Source organism: Oncorhynchus masou, chromosome 11 (genome assembly GCF_036934945.1).
Source record: "Oncorhynchus masou masou isolate Uvic2021 chromosome 11, UVic_Omas_1.1, whole genome shotgun sequence".
NCBI classification, from domain to species: Eukaryota; Metazoa; Chordata; class Actinopteri; order Salmoniformes; family Salmonidae; genus Oncorhynchus; species Oncorhynchus masou.
Genome location: NC_088222.1, coordinates 14917274 through 14936526, shown reverse-complemented (window position 1 = coordinate 14936526; position 19253 = coordinate 14917274). Strand labels below are relative to the sequence as shown.

General features: G+C 45.0%; 1 protein-coding gene across 1 annotated transcript in view; it reads right to left on the bottom strand.

Moving 5' to 3' along the window:
- Positions 1-19253, bottom strand: part of LOC135548169 (exosome RNA helicase MTR4-like) — a 60700-nt gene that overhangs the window by 25739 nt on the left and 15708 nt on the right. Inside the window, exons 11-17 of the mRNA XM_064977491.1 lie at positions 17531-17610; positions 16418-16528; positions 16029-16130; positions 10151-10276; positions 2252-2402; positions 1531-1703; positions 1304-1372 (exon numbers count right to left, since the gene is read on the bottom strand). Coding sequence (XP_064833563.1) covers positions 1304-1372; positions 1531-1703; positions 2252-2402; positions 10151-10276; positions 16029-16130; positions 16418-16528; positions 17531-17610 — 812 coding nt within the window. The remainder of the gene's footprint in view (positions 1-1303; positions 1373-1530; positions 1704-2251; positions 2403-10150; positions 10277-16028; positions 16131-16417; positions 16529-17530; positions 17611-19253) is intronic.

Here is a 19253-nt window from a genome sequence, read left to right as displayed (position 1 = left end):
TGCACCTGTGGAATGGTCATTAAGACACTAACAGCTTACAGACAGTAGGCAATTAAGATCACAGCTATGAAAACTTAGGACATTATAGAGGCCTTTCTACTGACTCTGAAAAACAACAAAAGAAAGATGCCCAGGGCCCTTGCTCATCTGCGTGAATGTGCCTTAGGCATGCTGCAAGGAAGCATGAGGACTGCAGCTGTGGCCAGGGCAATAGGTTGCAATATCCGTACTGTGAGACGTCTAAGGCAGCGCTACAGGGAGACAGAACGGACAGCTGATCGTCCTCGCTGAGGCAGACCACGTGTAACAACACCTGCACAGAATCAATACATCTGAACATCACACCTGCGGGACAGGTACAGGATGGCAACAACTGCCTGAGGTACACCAGGAACTCACAATCCCGCCATCAGTGCTCAGACTATTCGCAATAGGCTGAGAGAGGCTGGACTGAGGGCTTGTAGGCCTGTTGTATCACCGGCAACAACATCGCCTATGGGTACAAACCCACCATCGCTGGAACAGACAGGACTGGCAAAAAGGTGATCTTCACTGACGAGTCGCGGTTGTGTCTCACCAGGGGTGATGGTTGGATTCGAGTTTATCGTCGAAGGAATGAGCGTTACACCAAGGCCTGTACTCTGGAGTGGGATCAATTTGGAGGTGGAGGGTCTGTCATGGTCTGGGGCGGTGTGTCACAGCATCATCGGACTGAGCATGTTGTTATTGTATGCAATCTCAAAGCTGTGCGTTACAGGGAAGACATCCTCCTCCCTCATGTGGTACCCTTTCTGCAGGCTCATCCTTACATGACACTCCAGCATGACAAAGCCACCAGCCATACTGCTCATTCTATGCGTGAGTTCCTGCAAGACAGGAATGTCAGTGTTCTGCCATGGCCAGCGAAGAGCCCAGATCTCAATCCCATTGAGCACGTCTGGGACCTGTTGGATCGGGGGTGAGGGCTATGGCCATTCCCCCCAGAAATGTCTGGGATCTTGCAGGCACCTTGGTGGACGAGCAGGGTAACCTCTCACAGCAAGAACTGGCAAATCTGGTGCAGTCCATGAGAAGGAGATGCTCTGCAGTACTTAATTCAGCTGGTGGCCACACCAGATACTGACTGTTACTTTTGATTTTGACCCCAACCCCCCCTTTCTTAAGGGACACATTTTTCCATGTCTGTGGAACTTGTTCAGTTTATGTCTCAGTTGTTGAATATTGTTGTGTTCATACAAATATTTACACATGTTAAGTTTGCTGAAAATAAAGTGAGAGGACGTCTTTTTTTAATCCATATTACCTTGACGTTTGACTTCTTTGAGAAATTAACGACTACGCCCCATCCAAAGTCAACATCTTCGTTTTTGACCTGTAAAAAAGGGTCAACGCAATTGTGACATCTGTATGTTCAGCAATAACCATAATATTTCCTTATCTGAGCAAAACTAAAGGTGTTTTCTATCTGCGGAAGCCTTATTAAACAGAACAAAGACAAAGTAGATGGGAAATGGTGGAGCAGTTTCTAACCTTGACCAATCTACCAGGCTGGAGGAAAGGAAGGCAGTACTTGGGTTTGTGGACAAACTCTTCGATCTCTTTGCCCAGTTTAGCCAGCTGCTGGCGGATCTTATAGTAAGTGACCACACTCTCCTCGTTGGGGATCTCTATGGCGTTATACATCTTCTCCAGCTTCCCCATCTCTGTGGAGTTAAAACAGAGTTCAATCATACCCAGAGAAAAACTAGAATGGGGATTCTCGTACTCTATTCTAATTCTAAGGTGATCATAGCAAACCTAACACATTGTCCACAGCGGTGGTCAAACGACACAGAAATAGCACCTGATGTTGCCATGTACAGTGTGTACAAAACATTAAGAACACCTTGCTAATATTGAGATGCTTGCTTGGCGGTCAGTGCATCAATACCGGTATTTCGTAAAATACAGTATACCAGGCAGCCCTAAGTGACATCAGTAAGGGAACATAGCTATCACCTGGATTCACCTGGTCAGTCTATGCCATGGAAAGAGCAGGTGTTCATGTTTTGTACACTCAGTGTATAGAGTTCAGATGCTCAAAGATAAAACATTACTTGTGCTATACTTAGCCAGACCAAATCAACAGAACAGAACATTGAATCAACTTGGTAAATTCATTTGAATAAAGCACCACAGGCAGGGGAATTCCTATGAAAGAGGATCCGAGAATTACATATAGGACTAGACTTGAGAAGTTGTCTGCACTCACTCTCTACGACACCGGGCACAGCCCTGTAGTGCTGAAACTGGTAGAAAGACTTCTCCAGCATGTACTCCGGGTTGATCTCCTCCACCCGCAGCAGGTTGAGAACCATGTTGTAGGTGAGGTGGAAGGCACTGTTCAGAGGGTCAGCTGAGCCCTGGGGAGAGCGGGAGGAGAGAGGAAGGTTAAACAGGTCGCTATTCAGCAGGTTGAGGACCATGTTGTAGGTGAGGTGGAACAGGAGAGGAAGTAAGGCTGAGCGATAGATAATTAATTTGAATGTTTGTTTTTATGTGCGAATTTCCAAATTCCTTCATGGCAAGAAACGATCGTTCTTTGTATTTTTCGTTTATGTTGTCTTTTTGGTCTCATCTCCTTCGCTCCTTCTCATTTACACCAGAGATCTGAAAATAATGACGAGATGCTCATGTTTCCACGCTAATAATGGGAGTTGTTGTCCCAAAGGCTGAAAGGCAGGCAACAAACTTATGTCTAAAATAAGCCCATAGAGACGCATTGGGCTTATTTGGGACAGATTCTGGCTAGAGTGAAACCTCTTGCTTTGCCTCTTCCTCTGTTTACACACACACACACACACACACACACACACAACAAGCCACTCCCCCTGCAACACACAACAACAAATAAAGTTGAGAGATCACTTCTTCCTCTCTGTCAAGCGGTTTTAACTCGCTATTTGCATTCGAGGTTTGGTCCAACAGAATGGGCCATATGGACACAAACACATTGAGATATTACACTGTAATAGAGAAGTTACCCTTTCTATCTACACCATTTTAATGTCTGAACTACTCAAATTGCGCGCAGAACAGACACTACTAAAACTAAAGTATCAATGAACATTGATTCTGGAAAATGAATGCTCAGGTTACAGTACCGCTAGCAGCTTTTAAGCCAAAGACTTATACTAGCTGTCTAGTCTGTTCTATAAAAGTGTAATAAGCATAAAACATTTATATAAGGAATTGGTAACTTGTTCTCATTCTGAAAAATGAGGCAGGTCATTTATTTCAACATCTGAACAAATTGGACAGACTAGCATGCTGTTAAAATGTTTGGAGACGGCTGTGTTCATAATTCAACTGTTCTGATGTGTTCGCAAGTAAATAGATCCAAGTTGGCTAAACTTGAAGTATAAAGATTAGCTGGCTACTCACTAGCACGTGGACTTGTGCTTGAGAGATTGTGTATGAGACCCGTGTTCATTGTTCTATAATGCCTGCTTCAAAAATTTAGTCATTATTCATGCATGGTTCTGGTCAAATTTGTAACAAAAAGGGTATTTTCATAGACTGACTTAAACAAAAAAGCATGTTAAACTATTTGATTAAATAATAACATTTTTAGTGGGGCTTATATTTAGCATTAAAAAAAAAATTGTACATGAGATATACACTACATGGCCAAAAGTGTGTGGACACCTGTGCATCGAACATTTCATTCTAAAATCATTGACATTAATTTGGAGTTGGTCCCCCCTTTGCTGCGATAACAGCCTCCACTCTTCTGGGAAGGCTTTCCACCTGGTGTTGAAACATTGCTGCTTCCACTCAGCCACAAGAGCATTAGTGAGGTCAGGCGCTAATGTTGGGCAATAAAGCCTGGCTTGCATTCTGCACTCCAATTCATCCCAAAGGTGTTCACATTTTTATTTTATTTTTATTTCACCTTTATTTAACCAGGTAGGCAAGTTGAGAACAAGTACTCATTTACAACTGCGACCTTTCCAAGATAAAGCACAGCAGTTCGACACATACAACGACACAGAGTTACACATGAAAAAAAAAACAACATACAGTCAATAATACAGTAGGAAAAAAAGTCTATATACAATGTGTGCAAATGAGGTAAGGGAGGTAAGGCAATACAATAGGCCATAGTGGCGAGGTAATTACGATATAGCAATTAAACACAGGAGCGATAGATGTGCAGAATATAAACGTGCAAGTAGAGATACTGGGGTGCAAAATAAATAAATAACAGTATGGGGTGAGGTTGATGGATGGGCTATTTACAGATAGGCTGCATACAGGTGCAATAATCTGTGAACTGCTCTGACAGCTGGTGCTTAAATTTAGTGAGGGAGATATGAGTCTCCATCTTCAGTGATTTTTGCAGTTAATTCCAGTCATTGGCAGCAGAGAACTGGAAGGAAAGGCGGCCAAAGGAGAAATTGGCTTTGGGGGTGACCAGTGAAATATACCTGCTGGAGCGCGTACTGCGGGTGGGTGCTGCTACCGGTGAACTGAGATAAGGCAGGGTTTTACCTTGCAAAGACTTGTAGATGACCTGGAGCCAGTGGGTTTGGCGACGAGTATGAAGCGAGGGCCAGCCAACGAGAGCATACAGGTCGCAGTGGTGGGTAGTATATGGGGCTTTGGTGACAAAACAGATGGCCCTGTGATAGACTGCATCCAATTTGTTGAGTAGAGTGTTGGAGGCTATTTTATAGATGACATCGCCGAAGTTGAGGATCGGTAGGATAGTCCGTTTTACGAGGGTATGTTTGCCAGCATGAGTGAAGGTTGCTTTTTACGAAATAGGAAGCCGATTCTAGATTTAATCTTGGATTGCTTAATGTGGGTCTGGAAAGTTTACAGTCTAACCAGACACCTAGGTACGTGTAGTTGTCCACTTATAAGTCAGAACCATCCAGAGTAGTGATGCCGGACCGGCACGGAGTTCTATGGCATTAAAGCTCATCTGGAGGTTAGTTAGCAGTGTCCAAAGAAGGGCCAGATGTATACAGAATGGTGTTGTCTGCATAGAGGTGGATCAGAGAAGCACCAGCAGCAAGAGCGACATCATTGATGTATACAGAGAAGAGAGTCTGCCCGAGAATTGAACCCTGTGGCACCCCCATAGAGACTGCAACAGGCCCTCCGATTTTACGCACTGAACTCTATTAGAGAAGTAATTGGTGAACCAGGCGAGGCTGTCATTTGAGAAACCACGGCTGTTGAGTTTGCCGATAAGAAAGTGGTGATTGACAGTCGAAAGCCTTGGCCAGGTCGATGAAAACGGCTGCACATTGTCTCTTATTGATGGCAGTTATGATATAGTTTAGGACATTGAGCGTGGCTGAGGTGTACCCATGACCAGCTCGGAAACCAGATTGCATAGCGGAAAAGGTACGGTAGGATTCAAAATGGTCGGTGATCGGTTTGTTAACTTGTCTTTCGAAGACCTTAGAAAGGCAGGGTAGGATATAGGTATGTAGCAGTTTGGGTCTAGAGTGTCTCCCCCTTTGAAGAGGGGGATGACCACGACAGCTTTCCAATCTTTGGGGATCTCAGACGATATGAAAGAGGTTGTACAGGCTAGTAATAGGGGTTGCAACGATTTAATGTGATAATTTTAGAAAGATAGGGTCCAGATTGTCTAGCCCAGGTGATTTGTAGGGGTCCAGATTTTGCCGCTCTTTCAGAACATCAGCCATCTGGAATTGAGTGAAGGAGAATTGAAGGAGGCTTGGGGGAGTTGCAGGGAAGTTACCCGGGGTAGGGGTAGCCAGGTGGAAAGCATGGTCAGCCGTAGAAAAATGCATTTTGAAATTCTCAATTATCGTGAATTTATCGGTGGTGACAGTGTTTCCTAGCCTGGGAGGAGGTGCTCTTATTCTCCATGGACTTTTTCGAGTTTGTGCTACAAATTTGTTTGAAAAAGCTAGCCTTAGCTTTCCTAACTGCCTGTGTATATTGGTTCCTAACGGCCCTGAAAAGTTGCATATCACAGGGGATATTTGATGCTAGTGCAGTACACCACAGGATGTTTTTGTGCTGGTCAAGGGCAGAGGTCTGGAGTGAACCAAGGGCTATATACAGTGCCTTGCGAAAGTATTCGGCCCCCTTGAACTTTGCGACCTTTTGCCACATTTCAGGCTTCAAACATAAAGATATAAAACTATTTTTTTGTGAAGAATCAACAAGTGGGACACAATCATGAAGTGGAACGACATTTATTGGATATTTCAAACTTTTTTAACAAATCAAAAACTGAAAAATTGGGCGTGCAAAATTATTCAGCACCTTTACTTTCAGTGCAGCAAATTCTCCAGAAGTTCAGTGAGGATCTCTGAATGATCCAATGTTGACCTCCCACTTGTTGTTGATTCTTCAAACATAAAGATATAAAACTGTATTTTTTTGTGAAGCCTGAAATGTGGCAAAAGGTCGCAAAGTTCAAGGGGGCCGAATACTTTCGCAAGGCACTGTATCTGTTCCTGATTTTTTTGAATGGGGCATGCTAATTTAAGATGGTGAGGAAGGCACTTTTAAAGAATAACAAGGCATAATCTACTGATGGGATGAGGTCAATATCCTTCCAGGATACACGGGCCAGGTCGATTAGAATGGCCTGCTCGCTGAAGTGTTTCATGGAGCGTTTGACAGTGATGAGGGGTGGTCGTTTGACCGCAGACCCATTACGGATGCAGGCAATGAGGCAGTGATCGCTGAGATCTTGGTTGAAGACAGCAGAGGTGTATTTGGAGGGCAAGTCGGTTAGGATGATATCTTTGAGGGTGCCCGTGTTTACAGATTTGGGGTTGTACCTGGTAGGTTCATTGATAATTTGTGTGAGATTGAGGGCATCAAGCTTAGATTGTAGAATGGCCGGGGTGTTAAGCATGTCCCAGTTTAGGTCACCTAGCAGTACGGGCTCTAAAGATAGACAGGGGGAAATCAATTCACATATGGTGTCCAGGGCACAGCTGGGGGCAGAGGGTGGTGACTTGTTTCTGGAATGGTGGATTTTTAGAAGTAGAAGCTCAAAGTTTGGATACGGACCTGGATAGTAAGACAACTCTGCAGGCCATCTCTGCAGTAGATTGCAACTCCACCCCCTTTGACAGTTGTATCTCGAATGGAAAATGTTATAGTTAGAGATTGGAAATTTCAGGATTTTTGGTGGTCTTCCTAAACCAGGATTCAGACACAGCTAGGATATCAAGGTTGGCAGTGTGTGCTAAAGCAGTTTATAAAACAAACTTAGAGATGTTAACATTAGAGGTCGACCGATTAATCGGAATGGCTGATTAATTAGGGCCGATTTCAAGTTTACATAACAATCGGTAATCTGCATTTTTGGACATTGATTGCGGCCGATTACATTGCACTGCACGAGGAGACTGCGTGGCAGGCTGCCTACCTGTTACGCGAGTGCCGCAAGAAGCCAAGGTAAGTTGCTAGCTAGCATTAAACGTATCTTATAAAAAAATCTATCTTAACATAATCACTAGTAAACTACACATGATTGATGATATTACTAGTTTACCTAGCTTGTCCTGCGTTGCATATAGTCGATGCGGTGCCTGTTTATTTCTCATCGAATCACAGCCTACTTCGCCAAATGGGTGATTATTTAACAAGCGCATTCGCAAAAAAAGCACTGTCGCTGCACCAATGTGTACCTAACCATAAACATCAATGCCCTTCTTTAAAATCAATACACAAGTATATATTGTTAAACCTGCATATTTTGTTAATATTGCCTGCTCACATGAATTTCTTTTAACTAGAGAAATGTTTTGCGTTCCGTGCAAACAGTCAGGGTATATGCAGCAGTTTGGGCCGCCTGGCTCGTTGCGAATTGTGTGAAGACCATTTAATCCTAATAAAAACCATAATTAAATTGCCAGAATTGTACAGAATTATGACATAACATTTAAGGTTCTGCAACGTAACAGCAATATTAGGGATTTAGGGATGCCACCCGTTAGATAAAATACGGAACGGTTCCGTATTTCACCGAAAGAATAAATGTTTTGTTTTTCGAAATGATAGGTCATTATTATGGTCAAATCTGGAAACTAAGGCTCGTATTTCTGTGTATTATGTTATAATAAAGTATATGATTTGATAGAGCAGTCTGACTGAGCCGTGGTAGGCAGGAGCAGGCTCGTAAGCATTCATTCAAACAGCACATTCGTGCGTTTGCCAGCAGCTCTTCACTTTGCTTCAAGCATTGAGCTGTTTATGACTTCAAGCCTATCAACTGCCGAGATTAGGCTGGTGGAACCGATGTAAAATGGCTAGCTAGTTAGCTCGGTGTGAGCTAATAGCTTTTTAAACGTCACTCACTCAGACTTGGAGTAGTTGTTCCCCTTGCTCTGCATGGGTAACGCTGCTTCGAGGGTGGCTGTTGTCGATGTGTTCCTAGTTCAAGCCCAGGTAGCGGCAAGGAGAGGGGTGGAAGCTACACTGTTACATTTGCAATACTAAAGTGCCTATAAGAACATCCAATAGTCAAAGGTATATGAAATACAAATGGTATAGAGAGAAATAGTCCTATAATTCCTATAATAACTACAACCTAAAACTTCATACCTGGGAATATTGAAGACTCATGTTAAAAGGAACCACCAGCTTTCATTTGTTCTCATGTTCTGAGCAAGGATCTTAAACATTAGCTTTCTTACATGGCACATATTGCACTTTTACTTTCTTCTCCAACACTTTGTTTTTGCATTATTTAAACCAAATTGAACACGTTTCATTATTTATTTGAGACTAAATTGATTTTATTGATGTATTATATTAAGTGAAAATAAGTGTTCATTCAGTATTGTTGTAATTGTCATTATTACAAATATATAAAAATAATTTAAAAAATTGTCCGATTAATCGGTATCAGCTTTTTTTGGTCCTCCAATAATCGGTATCGGCGTTGAAAAGTCATATTCGGTCGACCACTCGCCAACGAAGCCAAGGGCAGTTTGAGTTTTACAGATACTGTCTTGCGCAATCGAAAGTCTTAGTGAGCGATTACAACGGAATAGTCAGAAGAGAAATTAGATTTCCAGGGGGGCCAGATAATTTAAAATGATCACTCCCTGCCATTAATCTGTCATGTGTTAAACTGCCCCTTGGCCCATTAAAGACCCAGTTGCGCAAGCCTAAATGGATCTCAACCCAGGACCAACAACCCAAGGTACCAGAGCAGAGACATGAAGTACTGACTGTTGTCCCAGAGACAACTTTAACATGACAGACCCCTAAATGGAGAGAAAGAGGTTTAAGGTTTGGAGTTCAAACCAAGGCTCCAGATGTCCCTGGTCATATCATGACTCTCTTTGCAAAACTTCTACAGAACTCCAAAAATGGATCAGGAAGGGGGTTGAGGTTTGAACGTTTAAGTCAGTTAATCATACCAAGAGTCCTTAGGTACCTGATGATATCATGGCTCCCTAAAGTTTAAGAGAAGTGTTTGGCTACAGCTGAGTGAGTTTGTAAATGACCCGTGGGTCAGGAAGTTGCTAACAGTTCAGAGAAGTGTTTTTCTGCACACTCCTGTGTGTGTTCGGCTGTGGAGCGTGTTCGTTAACGACCCGAGGGCCGGGAAGTAGCTCTATGACCCAGGAGACAACCCCAAAATGACTGACTCACTCTCCCACTGCAGCTCAGGAGGATATGAGGGTCTTGGCTCAGGTTGCGATTGTAAATCCCTTAATCTCTCCACCCCCCTCATTGCAATCATTCGCAGAGTCTGTATGTCACTTGGACAGCGTGTGGAGGGGAGAGATTGACTCGTACTGAGAACACTTGGGGAGCTGTGTTGGCACGAGAACCATTGTGACATCATCCCAACAGGGGTTAGGATTATTGCAACGTTCCAAGAGTTACTGGTCTGGTGCTGAACGTGTTTTACAACTGGCCAAAGTCTACAGGGACTCAAAACACATGTCTTAGTACGTACACTGTATAACGTCTAAAGAAGAAATCAATGCCAAGACTTTAGGCATCCCAATGGTTCGTGTGTATTGACACAGTTTATCTCCATGTGTAAACTATGATGATTAATCATTCATCTCCAAGAATATGTTCCACAGACACACACGGTTGTTATTTAAAAACCCCAGTGTGCAGTCTGTGGAGTCAATAGTACCTTAAGCAGCTGTTTCCCCACTGCAGGGCTCATCTTCTCATCAACCATGAAGATGACAATACCTCTCTCGTCCATCCCTCTCCTGCCAGCTCGGCCAGACATCTGGATGTACTCGCCAGACGTGATCTAACAGAGAGAGACGCACAACTCATTAATATGGTCACACATCTGTCACACACACACACACAGCACGTCAACATTCACACAGAGATGTAATGTAGAGCAGAATAAATGTGTAGGACCAATGAAACAAGGAAAACTTTCAGTTTGTAGTCATTCAAACCAAAGTGTACAGAATGTCATGGGAAGGATTCTTTTAGAGGTCTACATGTACATGTTCAAATGCTTTTTTTCTGAACCAAATACGAGCTAGAAGAGTCAGCGGGGGTATGCTCCTGAAGGTAGATTTTTTTTTTATGCAACATCTACATTACTTGGCGCCAATCCCTCAAACATGTGTAAATATTATAAATTGTCATTCTTGTATTATAAAGATGGCACCGGAGAACAAGGCTGACATTTTCAGTATTCATAAACAATTGTGTTTTTTGTTTCTTTTCGTCGTTTGTAAATGATTATTTTTTACTTATATTGTACATAATGTTGCTGCTACCGTCTCATATGACCGAAAAGAACTTGAGGAACTCAGAACACCGATTACGCACCATGGACTGGCAGAATCATTTTTACCCTTTAACAACTCCGACGAGCCTGACGTGTATGATGTACTGCTTCATTTGTATGAAGGCAGAGAAAAAGGGGCCAGAAGGAGGACTGCCTTCTGAGAACTCGTACGCGATCGAATAAAGCCCCACTTCCCTCCATTCTGCTAGCAGACGTGCAATCTTTGGAAAATAAGATCGATGACCTACGCGGAAGATTAAACTACCAATGGGTCATTCAAAAGTGTAATATCTTATGCTTCACTGAGTTGTGGCTGAACGACGACATTATCAACATACAGCTGGCTTGTTATACGCTGTATCAGCAGGATAGAACAGCAGAGTCTGGTAAGACAAGGAGTGGCAGACAATGTATTTTTGTAAATAACAGCTGGTGCACAATATCTAAGGAAGACTCAAGATTTTGCTCACCTGAGGTAGAGTATCTCATGATACGCTGTAGACCACACTATCTACCAAGAGTTTATCATCTGTATTTTTCGTAGGTGTCAATATACCACCACAGACGGATGCTGGCACAAAGACCGCACTGAATGAGCTGTATTCTGCTATAAGCAAATAGGAAAACGCTCACCCAGACGCCACTCATCGTAGCCGGGGACTTGAATGTAGGGAACATTAAATATGTCTTACCAAATTTCAATTAGCATGGTAATTTTCAACCAGAGAGAGAAAAATAAACTAGACCACCTTTACTCCATACACAGAGACGTATACAAAGCTCTCCCTCGCCTTCCATTTGGCAAATCTGACCATAATTCAAGCCTCCTGATTCCTGCTTACAAGCAAACATTAAAGCAGGAAGGACCAGTGACTCAAACAATAAAAAGTGGTCATATGAAGCAGATGCTGAGCTACAGGACTGTTTTGCTAGCACAGACTGGAATACGTTCCGGGATTCCGCCAATGGAATTGTGGAGTAAACCACATCAGTCAATGGCTTCGTCAATAAGTACATCGATGACGTCGTCCCCACAATGACCGACCGTACATACGCCAACCAGAAACCATGAATTACAGGCTAGAGGATAGAGCTGCTGCTTTCAAAGAGTGGGATTCTAACCCAGGAGCTTATAAGAAATCCCGCTACGCCTTCCGACGAACCTTCAATTAGGGAAAGCGGCAATACAGGACTAAGATCGAATCGTACTACACCGGCTCTGATGCTCGTCGGATGTGACGGGGCTTGCAAACCATTAGACTACTAAGGGAAGCACTGCCGAGGGCTGCCCAGTGACACAAGCCTACCAGAGGAGCTAAACTTCTATGCTCGCTTCGAGGCAAATAACACTGAAACATGCATGAGATGCACCAGCTGTTGCCCGGAAGACTGTGTGATTACGCTCTCCGCAGCCGATGTAAGACCTTTAAACAGGTCAACATTCACAAGGCCGCAGGGCCAGACGGATTACCAGGACGTGTACTGCGAGCATGCGCTGACCAACTGTATTTACTGACATTTTCAACCTCTCCCTGTCAGAGTCTGTAATACCAACATGTTTTAAGCAGACCATCATAGTGTTCTTGGGCGCAGGGACTAAGGTAACCTGCCTAAATGACCACCGACCCATAACACTCACGTCTGTAGCCATGAAGTGATTTGAAAGGCTGGTCATGGCGCACATCAACACCATTATCCCAGAAACCCTAGACCCACTCCAATTTGCATACCTCCCCAACAGATCCACAGATGATGCAATCTCTATTGCACTCCACACTGTCTTTTCCCACCTGAACAAAAGGAACACCTGTGTGAGAATGCTATTAATTGACCACAGCTCAGCGATCAATGTCATAGTGCCCTCAAAGCGCATCAATAAGCTAAGGTCCCTGGAACTAAACACCTCCCTCTGCAACTAGATCCTGGACTTTCTGATGGGCCACCCCCAGGTGGTAAAGGTAGGTAACAACACATCCACCACGCTGATCCTCAACAGAGGGGCCCCCCAGGGGTGCGTGCTCAGTCCCCTTCTGTACTCCTTGTTCACTCATGACTGCTCAGCCAAGCATGACTCAAAACCCCATCATTAAGTTTGCCGATGACACAACAGTGTTAGGCTTGATCACCGACAACAACGAGAGAGCCTATGGGGAGGTGGTCAGAGACCTGGCCGTGTGGTGCCAGGACACAAACCTCTCAATGTGATCAAGACAAAAGAGATGAATGTGGACTACAGGAAAAAGAGGACAGAGCGCGCCCTATTCTGATCGACAGGGCTCTCGGAGCAGGATCAGAGCTTCAAGTTCCTTGGTGTCCACATCACCAACAGTTGTGAAGAGGGCACGACAAAACCTATTCCCCCTCAGGAGACTGAAAAGATTTGGCATGGGTCCTCAGATCCTCAAAAGGTTCTACAGCTGCACCCCCACAAGCATCCTGACTGGTTGCATCACTGCCTGATATGGCAACTGCGCGGCCTCCAACCGCAAGGCACTACAGAGGGTAGTGCGAACGGCCCAGTACATCACTGGGGCCAAGCTTCCTGCCATCCAGGACCTCTATACCAGGCGGTGTCAGAGGAAGGCCCTAAAAATTGTCAAAGACTCCAGCCACCTTGGTAGTAGACTTATCTCTGCTACCGCACAGCAAGCAGTGCCGGAGCGCCAAGTCTAGGTCGAAGAGGCTTCTAAACAGCTTCTACCCCCAAGCCATAAGACACCGCAATGTCTAATCAAATGGCTACCCAGATTATTTGCACCCCCCCTTTTACATCGCTGCTACTCTGTTACCATCTATGCACAGTCACTTTAATAACTCCACCTACATGTACATATTACCTCAACTAACCGGTGCCCCCGCACATTAACTCTGTATATAGTCTCGCTATTGTTATTTTACGGCTGCTCTTTAATTACTTGTTACTTTTATTTCTTATTCTTATTTGTTTTTAACTGCATTGTTGGTTAGAAGCTCGTAAGTAAGCATTTCACTGTAAAGTCTACACTGTTGTATTCAGCATTTCACTGTAAACTCTACACCTGTTGTATTCAGCATTTCACTGTAAAGTCTACACCTGTTGTATTCAGCATTTCACTGTAAAGTCTACACCTGTTGTATTCAGCATTTCCCTGTAAAGTCTACACCTGTTGTATTCAGCATTTCACTGTAAAGTCTACACCTGTTGTATTCGGCACATATGACAAATAAAACTTGATTTGATTCTTATGCAAAAATGTTTATTATATTCTACTGAGCCATTTACTTTATGATCGTATTCTTAACTTTATTGTGATTGTTGCATTGTCGAGGAGGAACCAGCAAGTAAGCATTTCGTTGGACGGTGTTTACCATGTGTATCCCAGACTAGTAAAACTTGAAACTTTACCCTGGCGTTGCAACACCTCTTTAGAACATTAACACGGAGAAGAGCTGGAATGCCTTGATTTGCCCCTTGGCTTTAAAACCCTCTGCTTTACTAACGCTGCATGACACACATGGCCCTGATTAGGCTCATCAACAGATTCTCTTTCATCTATAACTGTATAAACATTCTCTGCCACGAAACTAACCCGAACAGCTCTGTTGATACCTTCGTCATGCAGATTCAATTATAATCTCTTGGGCATTTTTGGTGCTCTACATCATAAGGTCCTGATTATAAGCTCTGGACGGTCCTCTCCTCATAAATCTCTGAGAGGGGGAAGGGGAGGAGGGAGTGATGGAGAAAGACGAGCATATGGAGCGAGATAAGAGGGAGCATTCACCCCACGAAGAGGCCCTGGATTTCTGCTCTCTGTTTTGTTACTGAGGGAGGGAAGGAGAGACGGGGGAGAGGAGAAGGGAAGCCTTGACTGCATGCGTGGTGTTCTGGCACCAGTTTAACCACACCAGATGTTCTTTGCGAGTCTCTTGGACAGCCGCTTCCCTTTCCCTTTCTCCTCATCTTTTCTCCCCCATATTCCTCTCCGAGCCAGAGGTGTAATGATCTGGCCCTTTCATTCCCAACAGCTTGAGTCACGGCCGGCCCCGTGGCCCCCAGCTCCTCACATAAACAATACGTGGCTGTTTATCTTACGCCAGAGACTCCCAGCTCCCTCTGTGCTCCCTCCGTGGCCTTATAAAGGCGTCAATGCACACACACACACACACAACGGAAATGATGAACCCTCAATATGACCTGTTAGACAAAGAGAAGAGCGCTGCACTATATGAAGATAACCCTGGGCTCATCCGTCAATCTGGTTGCAACATAGCAGAAATTACCCACACACACGTGGGTATTGAGTTGAACATGATTAATGCTATTAATCATTCCAAGGAGTGATGAAACTTACAAGGACGAAAAATGTCCATGAGGACACAGTCAGTCACTGACATAATGGAGTGACCCTGTCTTTACCAACGTGGTACAATCACAGGTATGTGAGAGCCTGGCTCATCAAAAGGTGCGTTACCCAGCGGGAGCCTGGCTCATCAAAAGGTGCGTTACCCAGCGGGAGCCTGGCTCATCAAAAGGTGTGTTACCCAGCGAGAGCCTGGCTCATCAAAAGGTGCGTTACCCAGCGGAAGCCTGGCTCATCAAAAGGTGCGTCACCCAGCGGGAGTCTGGCTCATCAAAAGGTGCGTTACCCAGCGGGAGCATGGCTTATTAAAAGGTGCGTCACCCAGCGGGAGTCTGGCTCATCAAAAGGTGCGTTACCCAGCGGAAGCCTGGCTCATCAAAAGGTGCGTTACCCAGCGGGAGCATGGCTTATTAAAAGGTGCGTCACCCAGCGGGAGCCTGGCTCATCAAAAGGTGTGTTACCCAGCGGGAGCCTGGCTCATCAAAAGGTGCGTTACCCAGCGGAAGCCTGGCTCATCAAAGGTGCGTCACCCAGCGGGAGTCTGGCTCATCAAAAGGTGCCCCAGCGGGAGCATGGCTTATTAAAAGGTGCGTCACCCAGCGGGAGTCTGGCTCATCAAAAGGTGCGTTACCCAGCGGGAGCCTGGCTCATCAAAAGGTGCGTCACCCAGCGGAAGCCTGGCTCATCAAAAGGTGCGTTACCCAGCGGGAGCATGGCTTATTAAAAGGTGCGTCACCCAGCGGGAGTCTGGCTCATCAAAAGGTGCGTTACCCAGCGGAAGCCTGGCTCATCAAAAGGTGCGTTACCCAGCGGGAGTCTGGCTCATCAAAAGGTGCGTTACCCAGCGGAAGCCTGGCTCATCAAAAGGTGCGTTACCCAGCGGGAGCATGGCTTATTAAAAGGTGTGTTACCCATCGGAAGTCTTTGCCGTCAAACTTGCGTGCGCTGGTGAACAGGACGGTGCGGGCAGGCATGTTGATGCCCATGGCAAAGGTCTCTGTGGCAAACAACGCCTGAGGAGAAAGGATCAACAATAATACATTTAGCAAACTCACTCCAATTTAAAACACACAGGAATGGCTATAGCTTTTTCACCCTATTGAGCTGAGATTAGCCGAGGTATACTGTGCTAGTCTGGTTGGATCCATAATAGTTGCTGGAACCGTGCTGGAAATGACAATATCCAAGCCAGCACAGTATGTTTGGGGTGGGAGTGATAGCGTGAAAAGGTTAAGTGAATGACAACGTTCTGTATAAGTTAAAGTGAGATCCAGGTAAGTTCCAGACCGGCAAGGCCTACCTTAATTAGCCCCTCAGAGAAGAGGATCTCAATGGTTTCCTTCAGGATGGGGAGCAGTCCCCCGTGGTGAATCCCTATGCCTCTCTTCAGTAGTGGTAGAACATTCTCTACCTGGAAACACAGCAATAATAAGTCATTTGATGAATATAACACATTTATTGTTAAAGACACACTAACATATGTCAAAGACAGGACAATCTAGAAATCAGTGAAGCCATACAATGATGTCAGATCAAAATGTAAAACAGAATTATTATTTTTTTACTGTTCACATTAGCTTAAGCCAGCCATCCATCTGAAGAATGAAAATATGCTGTCCTCCTCTGACCCTAGCAGAACCACACACATGGTTGTGACCATTAACAGACCCTCTGAGCCAGCCTTCAAACTGCAGCAGCCTTCTGACAGCTCTACTACACTATAAACCAACGACCACCGCTCAGTAGAATTTTACATTTGCCAGTCAGCAGATGCTCTTACCCAGAGTGACTTACAGGAACAATTAGGGTTAAGTGCCTTGCTCAAGGGATTATGTTGACAGGTTAACTTAGTCGGTTCAAGGATTCGAACCAGCAACCTTTCGTTACGGTCCCAATTGTCTTAAATCGCTAGTCTGCCTGCTAAAACTACTCAAACAGAAACAACCACAGGAGAACACATCCTATACAGCCTAAACTAACGGTATAAAGGGATAGAGAAATAAGGAAATATTGTGTGTCCTTGTAATCAAAACCACTAGCGCGAACCACAGAGAGACTGGTGGAAACTTTTACAGGATAATAAAGAATCCACTTTCAGAACCTCCAAAATATCTCTGCATGTCACCAAGCTGAACCATTTCAGAACAAGCTCTTCACGTTGCTCTTTGCGGCTCGTGTGTTAGAGTTCTAATAGCCACGGATGACCACACATCAAGGAGACCCAATTCACACAGACGTTATTAGAGTGGAGTTCAACATGACAGGAGACTTTTCTTCTGCCTCTTGACATTGTATGGGGTGCATGAATTGGCTGATTTAAGTGAGAACAGCATGTATTGCAAACAAGCAAATCAGGCTTTTTTCAGTGTGTGTGCATGTATATATTTAATGATATTCAAATCAACCGACCCACCTGAGGCAGCTTCTTGTCATCGTCAGACAGACAGTCTACAGCGTTGTTAAACACCTCCTCTACAAGCTGCTTCTCCTCATCTGGAAAAACAAATGGGACATGTGCATATTAACTGACACGGTTGACCATCAGACGTGTATAGTGCCACTTCCGCCACCACTCCAAAGATCAACAGCCTTCTACATTTACATGAGTCAATTGAGCAGACACTTATCCAGAGCCACTTACAGTATTGAGTCATTTAGCAGACACTCTTATCCAGAGCCACTTACAGTAGTGAGTCATTTAGCAGACTCTTATCCACTACAGTAGTGAGTCATTTAGCAGACTCTTATCCACTACAGTAGTGAGTCATTTAGCAGACACTCTTATCCAAAGCCACTTACAGTAGTGAGTGCATACATTTTTGTACTGGTCCCCAATAGGAATTGAACCCACAACCCTGGCGTTGCAAATGCCACGCTCTACAGACAGCCACACAGGACCCTCTGACAGTTCAGGTAGTGAGTGTTTTGTCTGAGAACAATGTTGCAGCGCAGACCATGTAAAAGTACATGCAGTGATAGACAGTCTGATGGATCAGACCAGGAACTGAGGCAAACAGGAATAAAATACATGCAGATATGATAACCCACAGCCATTTTCATATTCAAATACATGACTTGTATTTGCACTCCATGGTGACTGTAGGCAGGACCCTGTGTGTGCCGGTATGGGAGAGTGCGCCTCTCCTCTCCTATAAATGTGTTCACACCGCTATAGAAATACGAGACGCCATGGTCACATTATTATACAAACACCATACAGAAACCACACAGGCGCCACACCATACAGACACCACACAGGCGCCACACCATACAGACACTATACAGGCGCCATACCATATAGTCGCCACACCATACAGACACTATACAGGGGCCACACCATATAGACACGATACAGGGGCCACACCACAGACGCGGTACAGACGCCACACCATACAGACGCCACACCATACAGACACTATACAGGCGCCACACCACAGACGCGATACAGACGCCACACCATACAGACGCAATACAGACGCCACACCATACAGACGCCACACCATACAGACGCGATACAGACGCCACACCATACAGACGCGATACAGACGCCACACCATACAGACGCGATACAGACGCCACACCATACAGACGCGATACAGGGGCCACACCATACAGACACGATACAGGGGCCACACCATACAGACACGATACAGGGGCCACACCATACAGACACACCACACCATACAGACACGATACAGGGGCCACACCATACAGACACGATACAGGGGCCACACCATACAGACACGATACAGGGGCCACACCATACAGACACGATACAGGGGCCACACCATACAGACACGATACAGGGGCCACACCATACGATATCCCTCTAGTGATGTGGGGGCTGTGCTTTGGCAAAGTGGGTGGGGTTATATCCTGCCTGTTTGGCCCTTTCCAGGGGTATCATCGGATGGGGTCACAGTGTCTCCTGACCCCTCCTGTCTCAGCCTCCAGTATTTATGCTGCAGTAGTTTGTCGGGGGCTAGGTTCAGTCTGTTATATCTGGAGTACTCCTGTCTTATCCGGTGTCTGTGTGAACTTAAGTATGCTCTCTAATTCTCTCTTTCTCCTTCTCTCTCGGAGGACCTGAGCCCTAAGACCATGGCTCAGGACTACCTGGCATGATAACTCTTTGC